This window comes from Pseudophryne corroboree, chromosome 11, assembly GCF_028390025.1.
Source record: "Pseudophryne corroboree isolate aPseCor3 chromosome 11, aPseCor3.hap2, whole genome shotgun sequence".
NCBI lineage: Eukaryota > Metazoa > Chordata > Amphibia > Anura > Myobatrachidae > Pseudophryne > Pseudophryne corroboree.
In genome coordinates, this window is record NC_086454.1 from 171,114,275 (window position 1) to 171,138,628 (window position 24,354).

A 24,354-nucleotide genomic window follows, 5' to 3' on the forward strand; every position below is an offset into this window, starting at 1 on the left:
AAACAGCATAAATCATAGAATTTGGGGGTCATTTTGATCCCATAGTATTATTAACCTCAATAACCATAATTTACACTCATTTTCAGTCTATTCTGAACACCTCACAATATTATTTTTAGTCCTAAAATTTGCACCGAATTCGCTGGATGGCTAAGCTAAGCGACACAAGTGGCCGACACAAACACCTGGCCCATCTAGGAGTGGCACTGCAGTGTCAGGCAGGATGGCACTTCAAAAAAATAGTCCCCAAATAGCACATGATGCAAAGAAAAAAAGAGGCGCACCAAGGTCGCTGTGTGACTAAGCTAAGCGACACAAGTGGCCGACACAAACACCTTGCCCATCTAGGAGTGGCACTGCAGTGTCAGACAGGATGGCAATTCAAAAAAATTGTCCCCAAACAGCACATGATGCAAAGAAAAAAAGAGGCGCACAAAGGTCGCTGTGTGACTAAGATAAGCGACACAAGTGGCCGACACAAACACCTGGCCCATCTAGGAGTGGCACTGCAGTGTCAGACAGGATGGCACTTCAAAAAAATTGTCCCCAAACAGCACATGATGCAAAGAAAAAAAGAGGCGCACCAAGGTCGCTGTGTGACTAAGCTAAGCGACACAAGTGGCCGACACAAACACCTGGCCCATCTAGGAGTGGCACTGCAGTGTCAGACAGGATGGCACTTAAAAAAATAGTCCCCAAACAGCATATGATGCAAAGAAAAATGAAAGAAAAAAGAGGTGCAAGATGGAATTGTCCTTGGGCCCTCCCACCCACCCTTATGTTGTATAAACAGGACATGCACACTTTAACGAACCCATCATTTCAGCGACAGGGTCTGCCACACGACTGTGACTGAAATGACTGGTTGGTTTGGGCCCCCACCAAAAAAGAAGCAATCAATCTCTCCTTGCACAAACTGGCTCTACAGAGGCAAGATGTCCACCTCATCATCATCCTCCGATTCCTCACCCCTTTCACTGTGTACATCTCCCTCCTCACAGATTATTAATTCGTCCCCACTGGAATCCACCATCTCAGATCCCTGTGTACTTTCTGGAGGCAATTGCTGGTGAATGTTTCCACGGAGGTATTGATTATAATTCATTTTGATGAACATCATCTTCTCCACATTTTCTGGAAGTAACCACGTACGCCGATTGCTGACAAGGTGAGTGGCTGCACTAAACACTCTTTATGAGTACACACTGGAGGGAGGGCAACTTAGGTAGAATAAAGCCAGTTTGTGCAAGGGCCTCCAAATTGCCTCTTTTTCCTGCCAGTATACGTACGGACTGTCTGACGTGCCTACTTGGATGCGTTCACTCATATAATCCTCCACCATTCTTTCAATGGTGACAGAATCATATGCAGTGACAGTAGACGACATGTCAGTAATCGTTGGCAGGTCCTTCAGTCCGGACCAGATGTCAGCACTCGCTCCAGACTGCTCTGCATCACCGCCAGCGGGTGGGCTCGGAATTCTTAGCCTTTTCCTCGCACCCCCAGTTGCGGGAGAATGTGAAGGAGGATGCATCGGAGGAATCCCAGGCAGGAGAGGACTCGTCAGACTTGCCAGTGACATGGCCTGCAGGACTATTGGCTTTCCTGTGTAAGGTGGAAATTGACACTGAGGGAGTTGGTGGTGTGGTTTGCAGGAGCTTGGTTACAAGAGGAAGGGTGGTCAGTGGACTGCTTCCGCTGTCATCCAAAGTTTTTGAACTTGTCACTGACTTCTGATGAATGCGGTCCAGGTGACGTATAAGGGAGGATGTTCCTAAGTGGTTAACGTCCTTAGCCCTACTTATTACAGCTTGACAAAGGCAACACACGGCTTGACACCTGTTGTCCGCATTTGTGTTGAAATAATTCCACACCGAAGAGGTGATTTTTTTTTGTATTTTGACCAGGCATGTCAATGGCCATATTCTTCCCACGGACAACAGGTGTCTCCCCGGGTGCCTGACTTAAACAAACCACCTCACCATCAGAATCCTCCTTGTCAATTTCCTCCCCAGCGCCAGCAACACCCATATCCTCATCCTGGTGTACTTCAACAGTGACATCTTCAATTTGACTATCAGGAACTGGACTGCGGGTGCTCCTTCCAGCACTTGCATGGGGCGTGCAAATGGTGGAAGGCGCAAGCTCTTCCCGTCCAGTGTTGGGAAGGTCAGGCATCGCAACCGACTGTTAGGATCTCCTGCTCTGTGCTGCCACATCGCCATGGCAACCGGGAGGCAAGTGTTAGCGAAGTAACCTGAGCGCAGCTGATACTCCGGTCCGGGTTTTTACTGTGTAGTGGTTACAGGCTCTGTGCACGGCAGGGAATCCGGCGCTGGTTTTGTGCTCACAGTCTGTGAGGTCTGAGTGGGGCGTGGACAGCACCTGCTATATAAACCATCCTCTCAGGCTAGGCAAATGCTGCTGAATCTTTGTTTGTTAGTCAGTTCCAGAGAGTTAGCTAGTACTGTGTGACTTTGTATTTACTTGTTGCTTACTGCGAATAGGCCTTGGGATTCGGTACTTCATTCTGCCAATCCGGACCTAGCAGTAAGACTGGAGTCAGTTGTTTGACCTGCTGGGGTTCTTTTGCTATTCTGTGAACCCAGCAGGTTTGCGGCTGTACTCTCAGACCTGCTTGCTTAATCCTCCCTCACTGTGCAGGGCGTCCAGGTGTCAGTTTAGTGGCAGTAAGCTGAACCTGTGCCCTGCAAGTGGGGGTTAGGATTGTGGATACTCTCCTTGTGTCTATATTTCTATCTCTGACCAAGGAGTTTATTCCCACACCCGTTGGTAACCCTTTGTGTTTTTTTCTGTTGCTCTTAGCAACATCATTTCAGGTGCTCCACATGTTAAATCACTACACCTCGCTTCATTGTCCGCTCTATTCCATCTGAGCATTCCTGACACTAGGGAGACACCCAATTCCTGAGCCTTTGGGCTTCTCCGTTCACTTTGTGTTTATTAGTTATTCCATCACCTCCTGTGTATGTTATGTTATACTGTCTGTGAGTTAGTTTGCTTCGCTTCCCTCTCTGTTCATACACCGGTATACTCCTATTAGCACTAGTGTGCGTAACATATTCAGCAGCCCTACTCCTGTTGAAATTTTGTGGGAATATGGAGCATACCCCTCAAAATACTTTGCAACAGGTGGTCGATCAGGTGCAGGTCCTGACTCGACAATTTAATGAGATGTCCATTAAAATGAACACCCCGCAGGCCGCTAGCGGAGCTCCCGCAGCAGCAGCGGCAAGTTCAGGGGTTAAGGAGCCGAAAGTAAATCTCCCGGATCGTTTTTCTGGAGATCGCTCGCAGTTCTTTTGTTTCAAGGAGAGCTGTAAGCTATATTTCAGGCTTAGGCTCCAGTCTTCTGGGTCGGAGATTCAGCGGGTGGGTATGGTGATTTCCTTGCTACAAGGAGACCCACAGGTCTGGGCATATGGGTTACAGCCTGACTGTCCGTCGCTTAAAAGTGTTGATGCTTTTTTTACGGCACTGGGCATTTTGTATGATGACCCTGACAAGATGGCTTCAGCCGAGGCTCAGATTACGGTTTTTAAGCAAGGGCGACGGCCAGCTGAGGTTTATAGTACAGAGTTTCGGAGGTTGGCTCATGATACCCAGTGGAATGACCCAGCCCTGAGAAACCAGTACCGAAGGGGCCTTTCTGACCAGATAAAGGACCAACTGGTACAATATCCCTCGCCTGATAGCTTAGATCAGCTCATGCAGTTATCCATCCGGGTGGATAGACGGCTGAGAGAGCGTAGGCTTGAAAGGGAGACCGCAGTTTACTTTTTTCCCAAGGATACCTCAGGCTCTGAGGAATATTCCGAGGAGCCTATGCAGATTGGGGCTACCCGCCTCTCCTCGCGTGAGAAGACGCGGAGGAGACAGCAGGATTTGTGTTTGTACTGTGGGAATAAAGGTCATGTTGTAGTATCATGCCCAGAAAAAACGGAAAACTTCAGGGCCTGAGGGTGATGGGAAATATCCTGTCAGGCCAGAAGTCAGAATTTCCCAAAAAGACTTTTCTCATTCCGGTGACTTTGGAGATCCTCGGTCAAACTGTCAAGACTGAGGACTTTGTTGACAGTGGGGCCGATGGGGTTTTCATGGACCGTCAATTCGCCCTGGAACACTCTGTTCCCTCAGTACCTTTGGCATCAGAGATTGAGATCTGTGGGTTAAACGGGGAACCATTGTCCCAGGGTAAAATTACCTCCTGCACCAGCCAAATTCCTTTGTTTATTGGAGCCACACACTCTGAAAAATTGTCTTTTTATGTGACTGTCTGTTCCTTTGCCCCATTGGTTTTGGGGTTACCCTGGTTAAGGGCCCATAACCCTCAATTTGACTGGGTCTCTGGGGAGATTCTTAGTTGGGGTAGTGATTGTTTCAGGAGTTGCTTGAGCCTTCCAGTCAGGCTCTCGCAGCTAAGTTTGCCAGGATTGCCAGGATGTTATGCAGATTTTGCGGATGTGTTCTCCAAAAAAGTTGCGGAGGTACTACTTCCCCATCGCCTCTATGACTGTGCCATTGATTTGTTGCCGGATGCTAAGCTTCCCAAGAGCAGGTTGTACTCCCTGTCACGTCCTGAGACTCAGGCTATGGCAGAGTACATTCAGGAGAACTTGGCTAAGGGATTTATCAGACCCTCACAGTCCCCAGTTGGGTCGGGGTTCTTCTTCGTGGGTAAAAAGGACGGTTCGTTGCGACCCTGCATCGACTTCAGGGAATTGAACCGTATCACGATTAAAAACTCGTACCCACTGCCTCTCATTTCGGTTTTGTTTGACCAGCTTCGTTCTGCCACCATTTTTTCTAAGATTGACCTACGCGGTGCTTACAATCTAATCCGAATAAGAGAGGGGGATGAATGGAAGACTGCCTTTAATACCCACTCGGGGCATTATGAATATTTGGTGATGCCTTTTGGGCTCTCTAATGCCCCGGCAGTCTTCCAGGAATTCATGAACGATGTGCTCAGGGAATATTTGGATAGATTCTTAGTTGTTTATCTAGAAGACATCCTAATCTTCTCTCATTCCCTGGAGGAACATCGGAAGCATGTACGCTTAGTCCTCCAGAAACTCAGAGACCACCAGCTTGGGGCGAAGCTGGAGAAGTGCGAGTTTGAAGTCCAGCAAATCGCATTTCTAGGGTATATTATCTCCTCAGAAGGTTTCCAAATGGAGGGTTCTAAGGTACAGGCAGTCCTGGATTGGGTGCAGCCCACTAGTTTGAAGGCGCTTCAGCGTTTTCTGGGCTTTGCAAATTTTTATAGACGGTTTATCGCTGGATTTTCGTCTATAGTGGCCCCCTTGGTGGCACTCACTAAGAAAGGGGCGGATGTTGCTCACTGGTCTTGTGAGGCCAAAGCGGCCTTTGCCCGTCTCAAAAGGGCATTTGTCTCGGCCAAGGTGCTGCGACACCCAGATCCAGAGCGTCCTTTTGTGGTAGAAGTGGATGCCTCTGAGATAGGTATTGGGGCAGTGCTCTCTCAGATGGGGGTGTCTGATAATCGCCTTCATCCCTGTGCTTACTTTTCCCGTAAATTTTCGTCTGCCGAGATGAATTATGATGTGGGTAACCGGGAATTGTTGGCTATAAAGGATGCACTCGGGGAGTGGAGACACTGGCTTGAGGGGGCTAAGTTTGTGGTCTCAATTCTCACCGACCATAAGAATCTGGCATATTTAGAGTCAGCGAAGCGGCTCAATGCCAGGCAGGCACGATGGGCTTTGTTTTTTGCTCGCTTTAATTTTTTGATAACATATCGCCCTGGGTCAAAAAACATCAAGGCTGATGCGCTCTCGCTGAGTTTTGCTCCAGTTCAAGAGACCACCGAGGAGCCATTGCCCATTGTGTCCCCATCATGTATTAAAGTGGGCATTACCCAGGACCTCTTGTCATTAGTCCTTAGAGCACAGGAGCAGGCTCCTCCAGACCTTCCGGTAGGTCTCTTGTTTGTGCCTCCTAGGTTAAGACAGCGAGTGTTCCTGGAATTCCATGCCAAGAGGTCGGCAGGGCATCCGGGTATTGCCAGAACTCGGGAGTTGCTGTCTAGTGCGGTGTGGTGGCCCTTGGTGGCTAGGGATGTGGATCAGTGGGTTCGGGCATGTGACGTTTGTGCCCGAAATAAAACTCCTAGAGGGGTTCCTGTCGGCCCCTTACATCCACTCTCCATAGGCGTGCGCAGCACATTTTATTAGGGGGTGCACCATCGGAGGGGTGTGTCTAGCACCGCCTTTTGGGCGTGTCTAGCACCAACTATTGACGGTCAATGCAATATAAAATATCCACCATTGTACCAATCCTAATAAAGCAGATGCATTGTTAGATGTTGTGGTGTGCACCAAACAAACACACCTGATGGCATTCACTGCAATTACACTGCTCCTCCTCAGCCTGGTCTGGCTCCCCCTCTCTTTCCCCTGCAAGCTGCAGTCACTCACTGACACTGACAGTCGCAGACTAGTACTGCTGCTGCTGGAAAAACGTGTGACGTGTCAATGTTGCTGCCGACCGCCTGCCAGCATTGAAATTGTCTTCCTAAGAGGAATGCTGGCTGCATGCTGATCCTCATCAGTGACTGGCATTGGCATAGCATAGAAGGAGAGAAGTGGGCATGCGGCGGGTGGGCGTGCGAACAGCATGACGTAATCACATCACGCTGTTTTTGTACATGGAGGTGGAGCCGGGAGTTTGAAAGCCGGTGCCAGTGGCACCCTTGATTAATCCAGGCGTCCGGTCAGTAATGCAGTCCTGACAGGGTGCAGCGCAGAGGGGACAGTAATCAGCCTGCTCGGCGATCACTGCATCAGGCATGTGAGATCGGGGTGCCAGACATTAGGGGGTGCCTGTGCACACCAGGCACCCCCCCTGCGCACACCTATGCCACTCTCTATTCCGTCTAAGCCATGAACCCACATTTCCATGGATTTTGTGGTGGACTTGCCCAAATCCTCGGGGATGACAGCCATTTGGGTTGTCGTTGACAGGTTTTCGAAGATGGTGCTTTTCGTTCCACTGGTTGGGTTGCCATCGGCCAGACGCCTGTCTGAGTTATTTATGCAGCATGTTGTGCTCCTCCACGGGTTGCCACTTGATGTGGTCTCTGACTGTGGATCCCAGTTTGTGGCCAAATTCTGGAGGGCATTTTGTTCTGATCTCCAGATTTCTGTGAGCTTGTCGTCAGGCTACCATCCACAGTCTAATGGGCAGACTGAGAGGGTGAACCAGTCCTTGGAGCAGTTCCTCAGGTGTTATGTCTCCAAGTGTCATACTGACTGGGTTGCTCATCTGTCCATGGCGGAGTTTGCCTATATCAACGCGGCTCACTCTGCTACAGGGATCTCTCCCTTCCTTTGTGTCTATGGGCATCATCCTAAGGCCAATTCTTTTGACCCCCTGGATTCCACGCCTGGTGGTTCCTCTGTTGTTTCGGTCCTTAGGGGTATTTGGAGGAAAGTGAAGAAAGCCCTTGTGTCTGTGTCATTAGTGACCAAAAGGGTTTTTGATAAGCGGAGAAGACCCTGCAGCTTCAAATTAGGAGACTTCGTCTGGTTGTCCACCAAGAATTTGAAGTTGAGACAGCCATCTCATAAGTTAGGCCCCCGGTTCATCGGCCCTTATAAGATCACCAGGGTTATCAATCTGGTGGCATTTTAGTTAGATCTGCCCCGTTCATTGGGTATCAATAAAACATTTCATTGTTCCCTTTTAAAACTGGCGATTAGTAATTCTTCTTCCAGTGGAAGACCTTCTCCTCTTCTGATACGGGGTCAGAGGGAGTTTGTGGTTGAAAGGGTTCTTGACTCCAAGATGGTTCGGGGTCGGCTGTCATTTTTGGTGCACTGGAAGGGGTATTGCCCGGAGGAGCGGTCGTGGGTGCGCAGTTGTGATCTTCATGCCCCCAGACTGATACGCTCTTTCTTCTCGCAGTTCCCCGATAAACCCGGTGGTAGGGGTTCTTTGACCCCTCGTCAGGGGGGGGGGGTACTGTTAGGATCTCCTGCTCTGTGCTGCCACATCGCCATGGCAACCGGGAGGCAAGTGTTAGCGAAGTAACCTGAGCGCAGCTGATACTCCGGTCCGGGTTTTTACTGTGTAGTGGTTACAGGCTCTGTGCACGGCAGGGAATCCGGCGCTGGTTTTGTGCTCACAGTCTGTGAGGTCTGAGTGGGGCGTGGACAGCACCTGCTATATAAACCATCCTCTCAGGCTAGGCAAATGCTGCTGAATCTTTGTTTGTTAGTCAGTTCCAGAGAGTTAGCTAGTACTGTGTGACTTTGTATTTACTTGTTGCTTACTGCGAATAGGCCTTGGGATTCGGTACTTCATTCTGCCAATCCGGACCTAGCAGTAAGACTGGAGTCAGTTGTTTGACCTGTTGGGGTTCTTTTGCTATTCTGTGAACCCAGCAGGTTTGCGGCTGTACTCTCAGACCTGCTTGCTTAATCCTCCCTCACTGTGCAGGGCGTCCAGGTGTCAGTTTAGTGGCAGTAAGCTGAACCTGTGCCCTGCAAGTGGGGGTTAGGATTGTGGATACTCTCCTTGTGTCTATATTTCTATCTCTGACCAAGGAGTTTATTCCCACACCCGTTGGTAACCCTTTGGGGTTTTTTCTGTTGCTCTTAGCAACATCATTTCAGGTGCTCCACATGTTAAATCACTACACCTCGCTTCATTGTCCGCTCTATTCCATCTGAGCATTCCTGACACTAGGGAGACACCCAATTCCTGAGCCTTTGGGCTTCTCCGTTCACTTTGTGTTTATTAGTTATTCCATCACCTCCTGTGTATGTTATGTTATACTGTCTGTGAGTTCGTTTGCTTCGCTTCCCTCTCTGTTCATACACCGGTATACTCCTGTTGGCACTGGTGTGCGTAACACCGACACAATTGGACTCTCCTTGGGGATTTGTGATTTAGAAGAACGCACAGTTCTTTGCTGAGCTTTTGCCAGCTTAAGTCTTTTCATTTTTCTAGCGAGAGGATGAGTGCTTCCATCCTCATGTGAATCTGAACCACTAGCCATGAACATAGGCCAGGGCCTCATCCGTTCCTTGCCACTCCATGTCGTAAATGGCATATTGGCAAGTTTGCGCTTCTCATCAGATGCTTTCAATTTTGATTTTTGGGTCATTTTACTGAACTTTTGTTTTTTGGATTTTACATGCTCTCTACTATGACATTGGGCATCGGCCTTGGCAGACGGCGTTGATGGCATTTCATCGTCTCGGCCATGACTAGTGGCAGCAGCTTCAGCAAGAGGTGGAAGTGGATCTTGATCTTTCCCTATTTTAACCTCCACATTTTTGTTCTCCATTTTTTAATGTGTGGAATTATATGCCAGTATCAATAGCAATGGCCTACTACTATATATACTGCGCACAACTGAAATGCAACACAGGTATGGATGGATAGTATACTTGACGACACAGAGGTAGGTAGAGCAGTGGCCTTCCTTACCGTACTGCTATATATACTGGTGGTCACTGTCAGCAAGAAAGGTAATAGATACCCAAGAGTATTCGGGCGCTGTGAGGCGAGGTGCTCTGCTAAGCAGCAGCCAAATTTAAGAGGGAAGTCACTCCCAATATATTTATACTGAAAAGGAGAAAGAAGGGAGGCTGCGCTTCAGGAGGAAAAGAACAATAATCCACTAAATGTGTACAGTTTTATAATTTATTAAAAACACTAACTTATTAAAAAACAGCAATTTTCATAAAATTAAATGTGCCATGTGCATACAAAAAAAGAGAATGATTTTTTACCCAGAGTATTGGTTCAGGATAGATATCATATGAACTAAGGATCCGTTCCAAGTATTGCCCTAGAATACTGAAAGTCCAGTTGTAATCCACTGTGTAGAGTCCGTGTTAGATGTTGTTATGAGAGTCCTTTATAAATTCCATATGCCGCTAGAGGATTGGATTGGAATGCAATGTCCCGTATACAGTGGGTACCTCATGCAATGCGGTAATTGGATGGTGCCTCTCTGGGACTCCTCTGGATAGCTGGAAAATTGATGAGGGCTGGTCCGGATCCAATTACCGCATTGCATGAGGTACCCACTGTATACGGGACATTGCATTCCAATCCAATCCTCTAGCGGCATATGGAATTTATAAGGACTCTCATAACAACATCTAACAGGGACTCTACACAGTGGATTACAACTGGACTTTCAGTATTCTAGGGCAATACTTGGAACGGATCCTGAGTTCATATGATATCTATCCTGAACCAATACTCTGGGTAAAAAATCATTCTCTTTTTTTGTATGCACATGGCACATTTAATTTTATGAAAATTGCTGTTTTTTAATAAGTTAGTGTTTTTAATAAATTATAAAACTGTACACATTTAGTGGATTATTGTTCTTTTCCTCCTGAAGCGCAGCCTCCCTTCTTTCGCCTGGTCACTGTCAGCAAACTGCAAAACTAAAATGCACCACATGTATAGAATCTAGATGGATAGTATACTTGACGACACAGCGGTAGGTAGAGCAGTGGCCTTCCGTACCGTACTGCTTTATATACTGGTGGTCACTGTCAGCAAACTGCAAAACTAAAATGCACCACAGGTATAGAATCTAGATGGATAGTATACTTGACAACACAGAGGTAGGTAGAGCAGTGGCCTACCGTACCGTACTGCTATATATACTGGTGGTCACTGTCAGCAAACTGCAAAACTAAAATGCACCACAGGTATAGAATCTAGATGGATAGTATACTTGACGACACAGAGGTAGGTAGAGCAGTGGCCTTCCGTACCGTACTGCTATATATACTGGTGGTCACTGTCAGCAAACTGCAAAACTAAAATGCACCACAGGTATAGAATCTAGATGGATAGTATACTTGGCGACACAGAGGTAGGTAGAGCAGTGGCCTTCCGTACCGTACTGCTATATATACTGGTGGTCACTGTCAGCAAACTGCAAAACTAAAATGCACCACAGGTATAGAATCTAGATGGATAGTATACTTGACGACACAGAGGTAGGTAGAGCAGTGGCCTTCCGTACCGTACTGCTATATATACTGGTGGTCACTGTCAGCAAAACTCTGCACTGTACTCCTCCTATATAATACTGCTGTTCCCCAGTCCCCACAATAAAGCAGTGTGAGCACAGATATATGCAGCACACTGAGCACAGATATGGAGCGTTTTTCAGGCAGACAACGTATAATACTGGTGGTCACTGGTCAGCAAAACTCTGCACTGTACTCCTCCTATATAATACTGCTGGTCCCCAGTCCCCACAATAAAGCAGTGTGAGCACAGATATATGCAGCACACTGAGCACAGATATGGAGCTTTTTTCAGGCAGACAACGTATAATACTGGTGGTCACTGGTCAGCAAAACTCTGCACTGTACTCCTCCTATATAATACTGCTGGTCCCCAGTCCCCACAATAAAGCAGTGTGAGCACAGATATATGCAGCACACTGAGCACAGATATGGAGCGTTTTTCAGGCAGAGAACGGATAAAACTGGTGGTCACTGATCAGCAAAACTCTGCACTGTACTCCTCCTATATAATACAGCTGCTCCCCAGTCCCCACAATTAAGCAATAAGCACAAATATTTGCAGCAACATTAATAAACGGAGAGGACGCCAGCCACGTCCTCTCCCTAACATTTCCAATGCACGAGTGAAAATGGCGGCGACGCGCGTCTCCTTATATAGAATCCGAATCTCGCGAGAATCCGACAGCGGGATGATGGCGTTCGGGCACGTTCGGCTTTACCGAGCCATACGGGAGAATCCGAGTATGCCTCGGACCCGTGTAAAATGGGTGAAGTTTGCAGGGGTTTGGTTTCCGAGGAACCGAACCCGCTCATCACTAATATATATATATATATATATAGGTAGGTGGCATGATCATGCAATCAATGCTCTATGTCCTTATAGGAATATAGGTGGTCATTCCGAGTTGATCGCTCGTTATTTTTTTTTCGCAACGGAGCGATTAGTCGCTAATGCGCATGCGCAATGTCCGCAGTGCGACTGCGCCAAGTAAATTTGCTATGAAGATTGGTATTTTACTCACGGCATTACGAGGTTTTTTCTTCGTTCTGGTGATCGTAGTGTGATTGAGAGGAAGTGGGTGTTTCTGGGCGGAAACTGGCCGTTTTATGGGAGTGTGTGAAAAAACGCTACCGTTTCTGGGAAAAACGCGGGAGTGGCTGGAGAAACGGAGGAGTGTCTGGGCGAACGCTGGGTGTGTTTGTGACGTCAAACCAGGAACGACAAGCACTAAACTGATCGCACTGGAAGAGTAAGTCTCGAGCTACTCAGAAACTGCACAGAGAAGTCTTTTCGCAATATTGCGAATCTTTCGTTTGCAATTTTGATAAGCTAAGATTCACTCCCAGTAGGCGGCGGCTTAGCGTGTGCAATGCTGCTAAAAGCAGCTTGCGAGCGAACAACTCGGAATGAGTGAGTGACGCCAACTGTCCATGTGTGCGTCTATGTGCGTGGATGTCCCTTACCGGCAGGCACAGGGTGGTGTTGGATGGTGTCTCTTGTGGGTGGGCGGCCTGCCGCGAGTGTCCCTGGGAGGCGGGTGTTGGGTGTCGCGGGGGGAGGGGTTTAGTGGGCAGGTGTCCCTTGCAGATGTGCAGCCGAGGGGAAGCTGGGCTTTGTCAGCAATGTAAGTAGTGGAGACCCCCACAACCTCCATTGCCCTGGGACCCCACCAGTCTTCATCCGGCCCTGTACACAACTGTGCTATTATATATAAACATACAGTAAATACACTGTGCCCTTCTAGTCTCTCTCGCCACCTTAGTGTATGTCCTGCATGGTGCCACCCTCCGCTCCTCCTCTGCCACCCACACTCCCCCATACGCTCACCATCGCTCTTGTGGAGTGCAAGGGGGGCCCTTTCAGAACTTTGCTTTGGGGCCCACAAAGGTTTAGTTACACCCCTGCTATTATGTTATATATTGCCAGGTCGACACAGGTCGAGGTGCTGTGTAAAAGGGGTATGTTGCTATTTCCCAGGTCGACTGAAACAATATTTTAACCTGGTAATAAAGCAGGGTTATTCCCAGGTTATTACTGTGTCAGCTGCTTTGTTAACGGGTAACCCGGGCCGATGCGATCTGGGATCCGTTCACTTTATGGATTAGGCGGCGTGGAGATGATCTCATCACCAAGCGCCTCCTCCACCAATATTGCGGGTTGGATTGCAAGTCTGAAAGAGGTCTCATGGCAAAAGGATTTGTGTACAATTCCCAGGTGTGAGCAGCCATTACGATGTGAAAGTGGTATAAGTTAAAATTATTTAACCATCTGGGCTCAAGTATGAATATCCTTAAAACTTGGACTGTAATTGTGGAGTTTGAGAACCTCTGCTATAAGGTATACTTCTCAGTGACATCATGCCAGAACCATTTATTTTACCTTTCGTTCTTGCTCTGTTCTTGCTCTGTACCCGCGCAGTATGGATCCTTGGCAGCGTCCAACCCCCCATTCCTTTTGCCATCTTCAATACCACCCTTCCACACCAGCTCTGATCTCTCTGACATTGCCAATAGCACCCAGTAATAATGGCATCAGAAAGGTGCCATCAAATTGTTGCCTTGCAATGGAGTGCGACCATAGTTTCTAAACCATTTGTTGGTTTTACCCAGCAGTGGTGCTGTAATGTGTATGCACAAAATAGAGAGCAGGAGTCACAGCAACTTTTCTTCCACTTCTACTCTGTAATAGCTCTATGCTGACAGCATTGTAACTCATTATGTACGAGGATGTGGAGAGTTGGCCATGTACATGTCCTACCCTGGGCTAGGGGTGCCATTTAGACTGCCCTCTGTGTGGCCCAGCCGCAGTCTATGAATCCAGGCCATTGCAATACCACTGCATGGATTACTGATGTATATTATAGACTAGTACCACCGACACAGTGATGGTTTAGTATCCCATTAGGTCTGCGTCTTGCTCACCTGGTCTCTCACTGGTGAAATGACCCCCGCTTTCCGCCAGTCACATGATGGCAATACTGGTGTAGCTTCTACTCTGGATTCTGTCAAAGTGCTTGGAGGAAGGACACCAACTGGATTCAGATAGTTTCTGCTGAATTCTTCATCTATGGACAAGATGGCATATTTAGAACACAAGAACTGTATAACTGTATGAGCTATTTAATAAGGGAAATAACAGATAAATGATGTATTCAGCAAAAACTTAAAGTATAGAAATACCAACTATCTGAGGAAAAAGAAGAGAAGCCACAAATCTTAAAGTGACAGTACTGATACCTCACCTGTGAGATCACTAAACTTTGTCACCCCATACTCAGCCGTCCCCAGGTCCTCTCTCCCCAAGCGGTTTGCCACATCCAAGTTTCTGGAGAATACAGACAGCCGATACTGGAACTCTGTGGTAGTGGAAGACATGAGAGATAAAGCATGGGGCATAATTATTAATTACATGAATTACTCTTTGGCACACAATCGGATATTAGATGAATTAAGCTCGTAAATGACCCCTGTTAGATTTATTATTCCTGGGAAAATAACCTGATGTAGTATTCATGGAAAGAAATGGGGCTGATTCTGAGCTGCACCAATCTGAGGCCACTTTCTGTATGATAGCAACCTGCTTACTAATACTGCCAGTGTATGACAAGAACCCGTACTACTGTTTGTCCATCCACAGTCATCATTATTAGAATGGGGACTTGCACCCACTCTATGCTGGGTACAAAAGATCCATTAGAAATAGGCGTCCCATCTCTGCATGCTATGAAATCCCTTTAATAGATCCATGTAATCATATCATTACTGCCCATTTCTTGGAAAGAGTGGCCTGTTACTGGATGGATAAACCTGTCCGCACTTGCAGTCTCTGTCTGGATGCATGGAATGGTGCATGCACAGTATGCTGTTGCTTTGTTGCATGAGCAGTTTGCACATACAGTATCTGCGGAATGTGTCTGCATTTGGATTAAGACAATGTGTGTCCAGATTTTTTCCACATTTTGATTTTATTGAATTCTAACTGTAACTTATACCAGCTACATCCACAATGATATTCTGATTACATAACACTGATCAACACTCATGAAATGGAAATCATATTAGAGTGATTTGGTGGTATCTTTGTGCCAGAGGACGCATCCAGCAGAGGCTTTCTACCTTCTGGTAACTGGAGGGCTACCACTACCTGTGCCGTGCCCAGAGAGAAGAACCAGCCCCGGCCAGACGGGTTCCAGTGCCTGCGAAAAGATCTGGCAGGTGCCTGCACCGAGGCATGCACAGAACAGGCCGCAAGACGAGACACATGCTCAAAATCCCAGCTACTATGGACTGCATCAGCTGCAGCCCATAGAAGCCGATTGGGCAGCATGAAAGGCAGGGAGTGGCTTCCCACTGGAAGCACGCTTTTTGCTAATCGCAGCCTGGTCTGGCAGTCCCAGAGGGAGGAAACACCTGTGGCTGCCTGTCCTGCGGGTGGCTCGCTGGAAGCACTTCCTGTAGGAAATTACTGCCAGTTACAATGTAGCCAGTGCTTTCACAGACTGCAGCTGGCTCACTGAGCTGAGTTACAGGAATTTACCTAGGAAGGCTGCAGACCTGCAGCCCGTAGGTAAAATACGGCACTGGACATATCAGTCATAGTTGAGGACGAGCAGGGGATACCAATGAAGCAGGGCAAGGCTGGGATCAAGGGTAAGGCCTAGTACATCCTTAATGAGGGCAAATACCTCTTCCCAAAAGGGACGGAAAATGGGGCAGTTCCAAAAGTCATGAAGAAGTGTGCCCTCCTCATTTGGAGCATGTCAGAAAATCCTAAAAAAGGCGGGATGTATTACTACTAACCTTGTGGTGTACATCCCGCCATCACATATATACTAATCGCATATGTACTGACATACTGTATGCGATTAATATTGCAAAGGACAGTTCTTGTGATAACAGCTGTCCTTCATGCACTCCGTCCCTGTACTTCCAGGTTTATGACCCGGAGCTCCGTCTGCACATGCGCAGAAGGACGTGACGGTCACGGGGGCATGCTGGGAGGGATCCAATCAGATCCCTTACACAGTGCAATGCAGAAAGAAGCCCATAGGCTTCTATAGGGTAACGGCAGCTATAGCTATAGCTGCCATTACCATCTGCGTCGAAGCCCCAGCGTTGGAGCTTTAGTACATTTGGAAATGCTGTAAATACCCCCGTAATGGGGTTTTTACTGCATTTCTTATTTAGTACAACCCGCCCAAAGTGTTTTCAATAGTTGATATGCATTTCGATGTGGTTAGTGCATTTTGACATGGAAACTTTCATCTCTTTTCCATCTCCTCCCTCCCTCTCTTTTTTCCCCATCTTGTTGGCAATCTTAGTGTCTTCCTATGTTCCTTTTTTCTTGAGTACAATTCCATTGTTCTCTCCCTTGATTCTCTGATTCTTTGTTCTCTCCCTCGATTCTCTGAGATACTGTACCTTAATCTTTGATATTATCCGATTGTGATTAAAGGTTTTTTTGCACTAAGCCCGATTCAGAGATATGCACAAATGCATTTGTAGCTGTGATTGAGTCTGCAGTGACTGTACGAAAATCTGCAGAAACCTTGGTTTGTATTGAGTCCTGGCAGTTGCATACAAAGACACAGCGATTATCGAGCTTTATGGCCACAGGAAGTAAGCAGGAGCCATTGTAGCCGCATATGGTATTGCAGATGCAGGCTGAGACACGGCCGTGACATGCTTGCGTTTTTTTCTGCCACTCCCCGTAACCATCCCAAATAGTCACGATCAATCGCATCAATAAAGTGCAGTGAATGCATTAACAATACATTTACTTTCCGTTTCTGGGGCGGGCTGCTCTACTGCACATGTAGAGGAAGGTAGCCTATAGACGAAAAAGGCTTATGCCATCTTTAGATGGTGTTAGCTACTGGGGCAAAGCTCTTTAGGGTTGGCATTGCTTGACCAGCAGTCGGGATCTCGGCGGTCAGAATGCCAATGGGGGGGCAAGTGCAATGATGCCCCTTGCATGCTTTCTGCGCTTGCCACTCGTGGACACCCACAAGTGGGAATAGCCCTTGGCCCCCTTGCCGGCATTCTGGCGGTCTGGATCCTGGCGTCAGTATGCTGACCACCAGGATCCCGGGCACCGGGATCATAGCTACATCCCAGCTGGAAGCTGCTTTTGTGACCACAAATGGGGAACCGCAGGAGATAGCTCTGATATCTGTTCCGGTCCCCTGTACAAACATTAGGAAGATACTTAATATTTGCAGATACAGGTGTCTTCGGAGGAAATCCCACAAATATTGTTTGATATGTAGGGCCCATAATGTATGCAATGATAATAAAAGGTCTGTAGTAAGAACAAAATAACATTAAAAAATATTTTGCTTAATATTTCTAGTCCTGTTGAATGGAAAGAGAGAAACATTCCTTATCTAAACACTCAAAGGGCTTTCACAGATGTAGCCTGTGGGACAGAACTGAGTAAAACAAAATTGTGTAGAAATTATATTATTTTCTGTATACGTGTATGTGTGTATATGTGTATATATATATATATATATATATATATATATAAAACAAATGGGGATCTGAGGGCGCTAAACCTGATACCAGTAATGTGTACAGTAATACCACCATAAGTGTTGTAAATTCAAAGGCATTTTAACATAAAACAACACTTTTTAATTTGTTAAAATGTCCATTAAAACATTCCAATACATCAAAAAACATCCATATAGTGTACAGATGTAAGATACATCCGATGATCACTGTTTAATCAAATATTCATGGAAAAATCAGGAATTTGCACTCTGTTATTGGCTCATGTAGATACAGATGGAATTCATAGAAAATCCAACGTGTTTACGTCTGTACAATATATGGATTTTTTTTTAATGTATCTGCACTCAGCTTGGAATGTTTTAATGGACATTTTAACAAATTAAAAAGTGTTGTTTTATGTTAAAATGCCTTTGAATTTATAACACTTAAGGTGGTATTACTGTGCACATTACTGGTATCAGTTTAGTGCCCTCAGATCCCCATTTGCTCTATCTTATTTATTGAACCCGTACTAACAGAGGGTTCTTCTAGAGGTGCAGCTTAGCTCCCATAGCGCAAGACTTGGCATTTTTGCTCATATATATATATTTATATATAAATTAGAGAGCACTCACTCACTCAATCACTAATTTTCTTACTTCCGATATGTTAGGAAGAAGAAATTTAACATATGTATTCTTCTAGTGGGAAATAGGAAAACTACGTAATCAGAATTTTAATAAACCTTCCCCAAGGGGATAAAAATGGGGTTGACATAATGATGTTATCACCGATGATTGGCTTGCGTTGCATGAACGATAATGTCGAAATGGACAATCGGATCAAAATTTGGATTGCACTTCCAGTGTGTAGAATTTGATAAACTACAAAAATGGTCCTGTCACTTTTTACCGTATCTGCTACGGGTGCTACTCGGGTAACGCCAAGAACCATGGATTAATATTTACTTACATTAAGAAGTCTCAAATTTACATCTCTATAGATTTACAAAAATTTTAACACTCATTTATATGTACAATCGTAAAAATCAGAAACTCCCGTGTAAAGAACGGATAGAACAGCTAGTTATATATAAAAGATGAGAAATTATATTCACAGACATGGAAGTGCTCTGGAAAGGTCACTGATTCATCAATAGCAAAATATGAATTTAGTGATAATTTGCTGGCCAGAATAATGTGTGCAAATCACAAATGCTAGCCAGTGCTGCCAAGTATAAATCTCAGACCAGTGAGCATCTTCTATCTGGTAGCACAGACGTTGCACATATATATATATATATATATATATATATATATATAGTGCACACATATTCCACAGCGCTTTTACAGAGAATACTCGGCCATTCACATCAGTCCATGCTGCAGTGTAGCTTACACTCTATATTCCCTACCACATGTACACATTCACACTAGGGTTAATTTTGTTGTGAGCCAAATAACCTACCAGTATATTTTTGGATTGTGGGGGGAAACCCACAGAAGTACGGGGAGAATATACAAGCTCCACACAGTTAAGGCCATAGTGGTTATCGAACCCATGACCTCATCGCTGTGAGAGAAAAATGTAAACCATTACACCATACAGTGTCTGACTGGGGCATGAAGGGCCCACCGGGGAAATGCAGTGGTAAGGGCCCATGTTTAGAGGCTTGGCAAACCATTAATGTATGGTCTGGGACCCTTGATAAATATATATAGTAAATACTGCTAGTGAATACATGATAATGTACCAGATAAACAACAGCAATGTACTGTAGTGAATACACCATAGTCCTGTGCAGTATAAGGTAACCTATGTATAGTGTATAACTCAAGTGCTCAGTCTGGAATCTGATCCTTAGAGGAGGGGGTGGGCCCCCAGGCAGTGGGGCCCACCGGTGGTTTCCCCTGTACCCCTGTGGGTCAGTCCGACCCTGACACCATAATACTGCCCATGATGATGAGTGTGCAGTGTAGGCAGGGGTGGTGCTCCCACAATACCTTCTTCCCATCCTCTCACAAACACACACTAGACATTTGAAATGATTGAATTTCTTAACAAAAAAAACTGCACAGTGAAATTTAAACCTGGGCTTGGGCCTTCAGAACCACTCTTGTGGAAAAGTGAAAATAATATTCTGTATATTATACTCTAAAGCAGTGGTTCTCAAACTCGGTCCTCAGGACCCCACACAGTTCATGTTTTCCAGATTACCTAGCAGGTGCACAGGTGTAGTCATTACTCACTGACCCATTTTAAAAGATGCACAGGTGGAGCTAATTATGTATTAGTGATTGTGAGAGGAGACCTGGAAAACATGCACTGTGTGGGGTCCTGAGGACTGAGTTTGAGAACCTGTGCTCTAAAGCAAAGATCTTATCCGAAGCGCTTTTAACGATTCCAGCTGTGCTTTCCAAAGAAAACTGATCAGCTAGTCAGCAAACGCAAACTCCACACAGAAATAATCTTTGAAAATTTTCACAGCGCCGTTAAAATCAACTCCACATTATGACACCAGGGAACTTTCCATGAGACAGATTCATTAAAATGATTCTATTGTATCAGGCCTGGTACTTCTTAATTTTATATATAATTTCCAGACACAATATATTCAAATTCCACACTGTCCTCCAGAGGGAACTCCCGTAAGGAAAGTCTCACAGTTTTAAACACAATTCACTTTATGTTTGAATTCCAGAAAAAGGCACAATCCGGTCTCTCCAGAGCCAAAGAAAGTTAAAAGTTTATTTATAATCCACTATTAAGAACATCTAAAAATCTCTCCGGTTTGCCGGCAGTAATAGGCAATTACAGTTCGGTTATAAACTTTAGATCTCACCGGACCTCCAGGACACCAGCGTTTTGCCGTGTAAGTATTCCCCCTCTGTCTGGCTTTAGCTACCAGGCGTTCTTTGCAATCACGGGTTACCTTCCCTACTTGTCGTCCCACCGAGCTCCGTCCTGACGTGAGAGTATTAACCGCTGTAGTTAGCTGTATCACCGCGGCTCCTGCTCCCAGCTCACTCCTCTCATAAAACAATGACCGAAATCACTCATTAGCTGCCGACGCGTTTCTACCCTCCAAACGGGTCTTTGTCAAGGCATAAGTGATTCCGGTCCGGTCACTATTTATGCAGTATCCTGGAGATCCGGTGGCCAATTACATATAAGATCATACAGATTCAGGGCATTTCATCCATGTTCCTGGGCATTTTAAAGACATATTCCCTTTACAGAGGGATTTCCAATATAAAATGTACGGACTGAAACAAATCCTCCAAAGATCTACTTTCTACTACACACACCTTAAAAAAATGTTGTTTCTACTATATACTTCATACATCAAACAACTTTATAATGATTATTTTTCCATTTGCACACCTGATTATGCAGCTTCTCGGGCCCTTCATCTATGTTCCCGAATTTTAATGACCCCTGCATCCTCTCTCTTTTAGCCCCCTCCCTAATCAGGATAGGCATTTTGTGCATGGAATAAAACCTCTACACAGGGTATATATGAATCATTGTCTTTCCTTCATATGTGTGCAAGGATTTCATAGTGTTCATGTAGGTGCTTCTTTAGAGAAACCACTTCATCTCGAACTCACCATTCAAGCCATCTGGATGTAACGTTTTTAATTCATAAATCCACCGCATCTCTGCTCTTGCCAGAGATGCGGCGACATCATTTTTTCTCCAGCTGCCCTTCATCTGTTCTATCGCTTTGAAATTAATTATACTGTTAAGAGAACATTTATGTTTCTCCTTACAATGTGCTGACAGACAGTGCTTATCAAATCCTTTTTTAATGTTGTTCATATGCTCTCTCATCCTAATTTTGAAAGCTCTACTTTTTCTTCCCACGTACTGTTTCATACAAACACACTGTATTAAATAGACTACATTATTTGTTTCACATGTCATGAATTGATTTATTGTATAATTTTTGTTGGTTACAGTTGATTTGAAGGTCTCTATTTTACTTCCCTCCGTCCCCTTAATGTTCTTACAGGCTCCACACATCCCGCATCTGAAAAAACCTTTAGATTTGGTTCTTGTCATCATGGTGGGAGCTGGGGCTATTGCACTATTCACTAAAAAAAATTTTAGATTTGGGGCTCTCTTATATATTACCTTTGGCTTTACTGGGAGTATTGGTCTTAAAATATCATCACTCATCAATATTCCCCAATGCTTTTGAATCACTCTCTCGATGCATTTATATTCTGAATTATATTTTGTTACAAAGGAAATGGAAAAATCTTCCCCTCTCTCTTTCTTTCTACTGTAGGTTGCAGCAATTCTTCTCTGTCTATCTCTTCTATACTTTCCAATGTATTTTGCAACATAGTTGCATCGTATCCCTTCTGTACAAATTGATCTTTCATTACTTCAGCTTGCTGTTTGTAAACCGTCCCTTCTGTACAGTTTCGCTTCAAACGCCGGAATTGACTGCCCGGCACCCCTTTCAACCAACTGGGATGGTGGTTGCTATCTTTTCTTATATAAGAATTACTATCAGTTGGTTTATTATAATTCTGGGTGCATATGGTCAGATCTTTGATATATACTGTTAAATCCAAGAAATTGATATCGGATTCACTTTGTACATATGTCAATACTACCCCATAATCATTAGCATTTAATTTATCTTGAAACTTGGAAAGTAGATCTTCTCCACCCCTCCAAACAAAGACAATATCATCTATATATCTTTGGTAGAGTACGAGACCCGCCCCCAGCTTGCTCCACACATATTGCTCCTCCCACGCATCCATGAATATATTGGCGAAACTGGGGGCGAATCTCGTACCCATCGCCGTCCCAAGGCGCTGTAAATAGTGCATATCTTTAAAGAAAAAGTGATTATTTTTCAAAATGAAATCTATGCTTTCCAAAATAAAATCCTTTAAAAGGTCATCTGTTTTCTCTTTGATCAGGGAATTTCTCACAGCTTGTATTCCCTTTTCATGCTCTATTATGGAATACAGAGACCCCACATCAGCCGTAACTAAAATATCCCCTGGTTGCCATTGCACTCCTTTTAGTTTAACAATTATATCCGTTGTATCTTTAAGATATGCACCTCCCTTACACGCCAGGGGTTGCAAATGAGAATCTATGAGCTGGGAAAGATTAGCAGTTACTGATCCAACTCCTGCCATTATTGGCCGCAAAGGCGGGTCCTCTTTATTTTTATGAATTTTAGGCAATCCATAGATTACTGGCAGAGTTGGATCGTCACTAATTAAGAATTCTTTCTCCTGTTCAGTGATAACCCCCATCCCATAATATTTGCTCACTAAAACACACAGATCATTTTTAATTCTCTCTATTGGATTCTTCTTAATCGACATATAGGTCTCTTTATCAGACAGCATAAGTTTCACTTTCTCCTCATACTTTTCTGTATCCATCACCACCACCCCGCCCCCCTTATCGGCGGGCTTGATGGTGATGGATTTATTTTCATGGAGGCTCTTCATAGCCTCTCTTTCCCTCTTAGAGAGATTGTTATTATAGGCCCCTGATTTACTTTTATAATTCTTACACACTTTTTCCAAGTCGGCCATAACCATTTTCCCAAATGTATTAACAGCAGCACCTCTGCTATATGTGGGATTAAAGAGAGATTTATTCTTAAGCTTAGATCTGGGTTCCTCCCCCTCTTCATTCGTCTCATTATTTCTTCCCCCTTCAGAAAAGAAGCGTTTAAGGGAGAGCTTCCGTAAGAATTTTTGGACATCTACAAATAAATCAAACTCTCTGGCTGAGTTAGTGGGTGCAAATTTGAACCCCTTCTTTAACACTTTTTCTTCCAGGGTTGTCAAATTGTAGGAACTAATATTATAAATTTTGGTCTCATCTACATAATCAACTTTGTTTTTACTCGTTTTCAATTTGATCCGTGTTTTAAATTTCTCGAGTAAAACACGGATCAAATTGAAAACAAGTAAAAGTAAAGTTGATTATGTAGATGAGACCAAAATTTATAATATTAGTTCCTACAATTTGACAACCCTGGAAGAAAAAGTGTTAAAGAAGGGGTTAAAATTTGCACCCACTAACTCAGCCAGAGAGTTTGATTTATTTGTAGATGTCCAAAAATTCTTACGGAAGCTCTCCCTTAAACACTTCTTTTCTGAAGGGGGAAGAAATAATGAGACGAATGAAGAGGGGGAGGAACCCAGATCTAATCTTAAGAATAAATCTCTCTTTAATCCCACATATAGCAGAGGTGCTGCTGTTAATACATTTGGGAAAATGGTTATGGCCGACTTGGAAAAAGTGTGTAAGAATTATAAAAGTAAATCAGGGGCCTATAATAACAATCTCTCTAAGAGGGAAAGAGAGGCTATGAAGAGCCTCCATGAAAATAAATCCATCACCATCAAGCCCGCCGATAAGGGGGGCGGGGTGGTGGTGATGGATACAGAAAAGTATGAGGAGAAAGTGAAACTTATGCTGTCTGATAAAGAGACCTATATGTCGATTAAGAAGAATCCAATAGAGAGAATTAAAAATGATCTGTGTGTTTTAGTGAGCAAATATTATGGGATGGGGGTTATCACTAAACAGGAGAAAAAAATCTTAATTAGTGACGATCCAACTCTACCAGTAATCTATGGGTTGCCTAAAATTCATAAAAATAAAGAGGACCCGCCTTTGCGGCCAATAGTGGCAGGAGTTGGATCAGTAACTGCTAATCTTTCCCAGCTCATAGATTCTCATTTTCAACCCCTGGCGTGTAAGGGAGGTGCATATCTTAAAGATACAACGGATATAATTGTTAAACTAAAAG

General features: G+C 44.9%; 1 protein-coding gene across 1 annotated transcript in view; it reads right to left on the reverse strand.

Moving 5' to 3' along the window:
* Positions 1-24,354, reverse strand: part of LOC134970066 (cathepsin W-like) — a 224,942-nt gene that overhangs the window by 195,330 nt on the left and 5,258 nt on the right. The window contains exons 3-4 of the mRNA XM_063946161.1: positions 14,297-14,410; positions 13,977-14,119 (exon numbers count right to left, since the gene is read on the reverse strand). Of these exons, the coding sequence (XP_063802231.1) occupies positions 13,977-14,119; positions 14,297-14,410 (257 nt within the window). The remainder of the gene's footprint in view (positions 1-13,976; positions 14,120-14,296; positions 14,411-24,354) is intronic.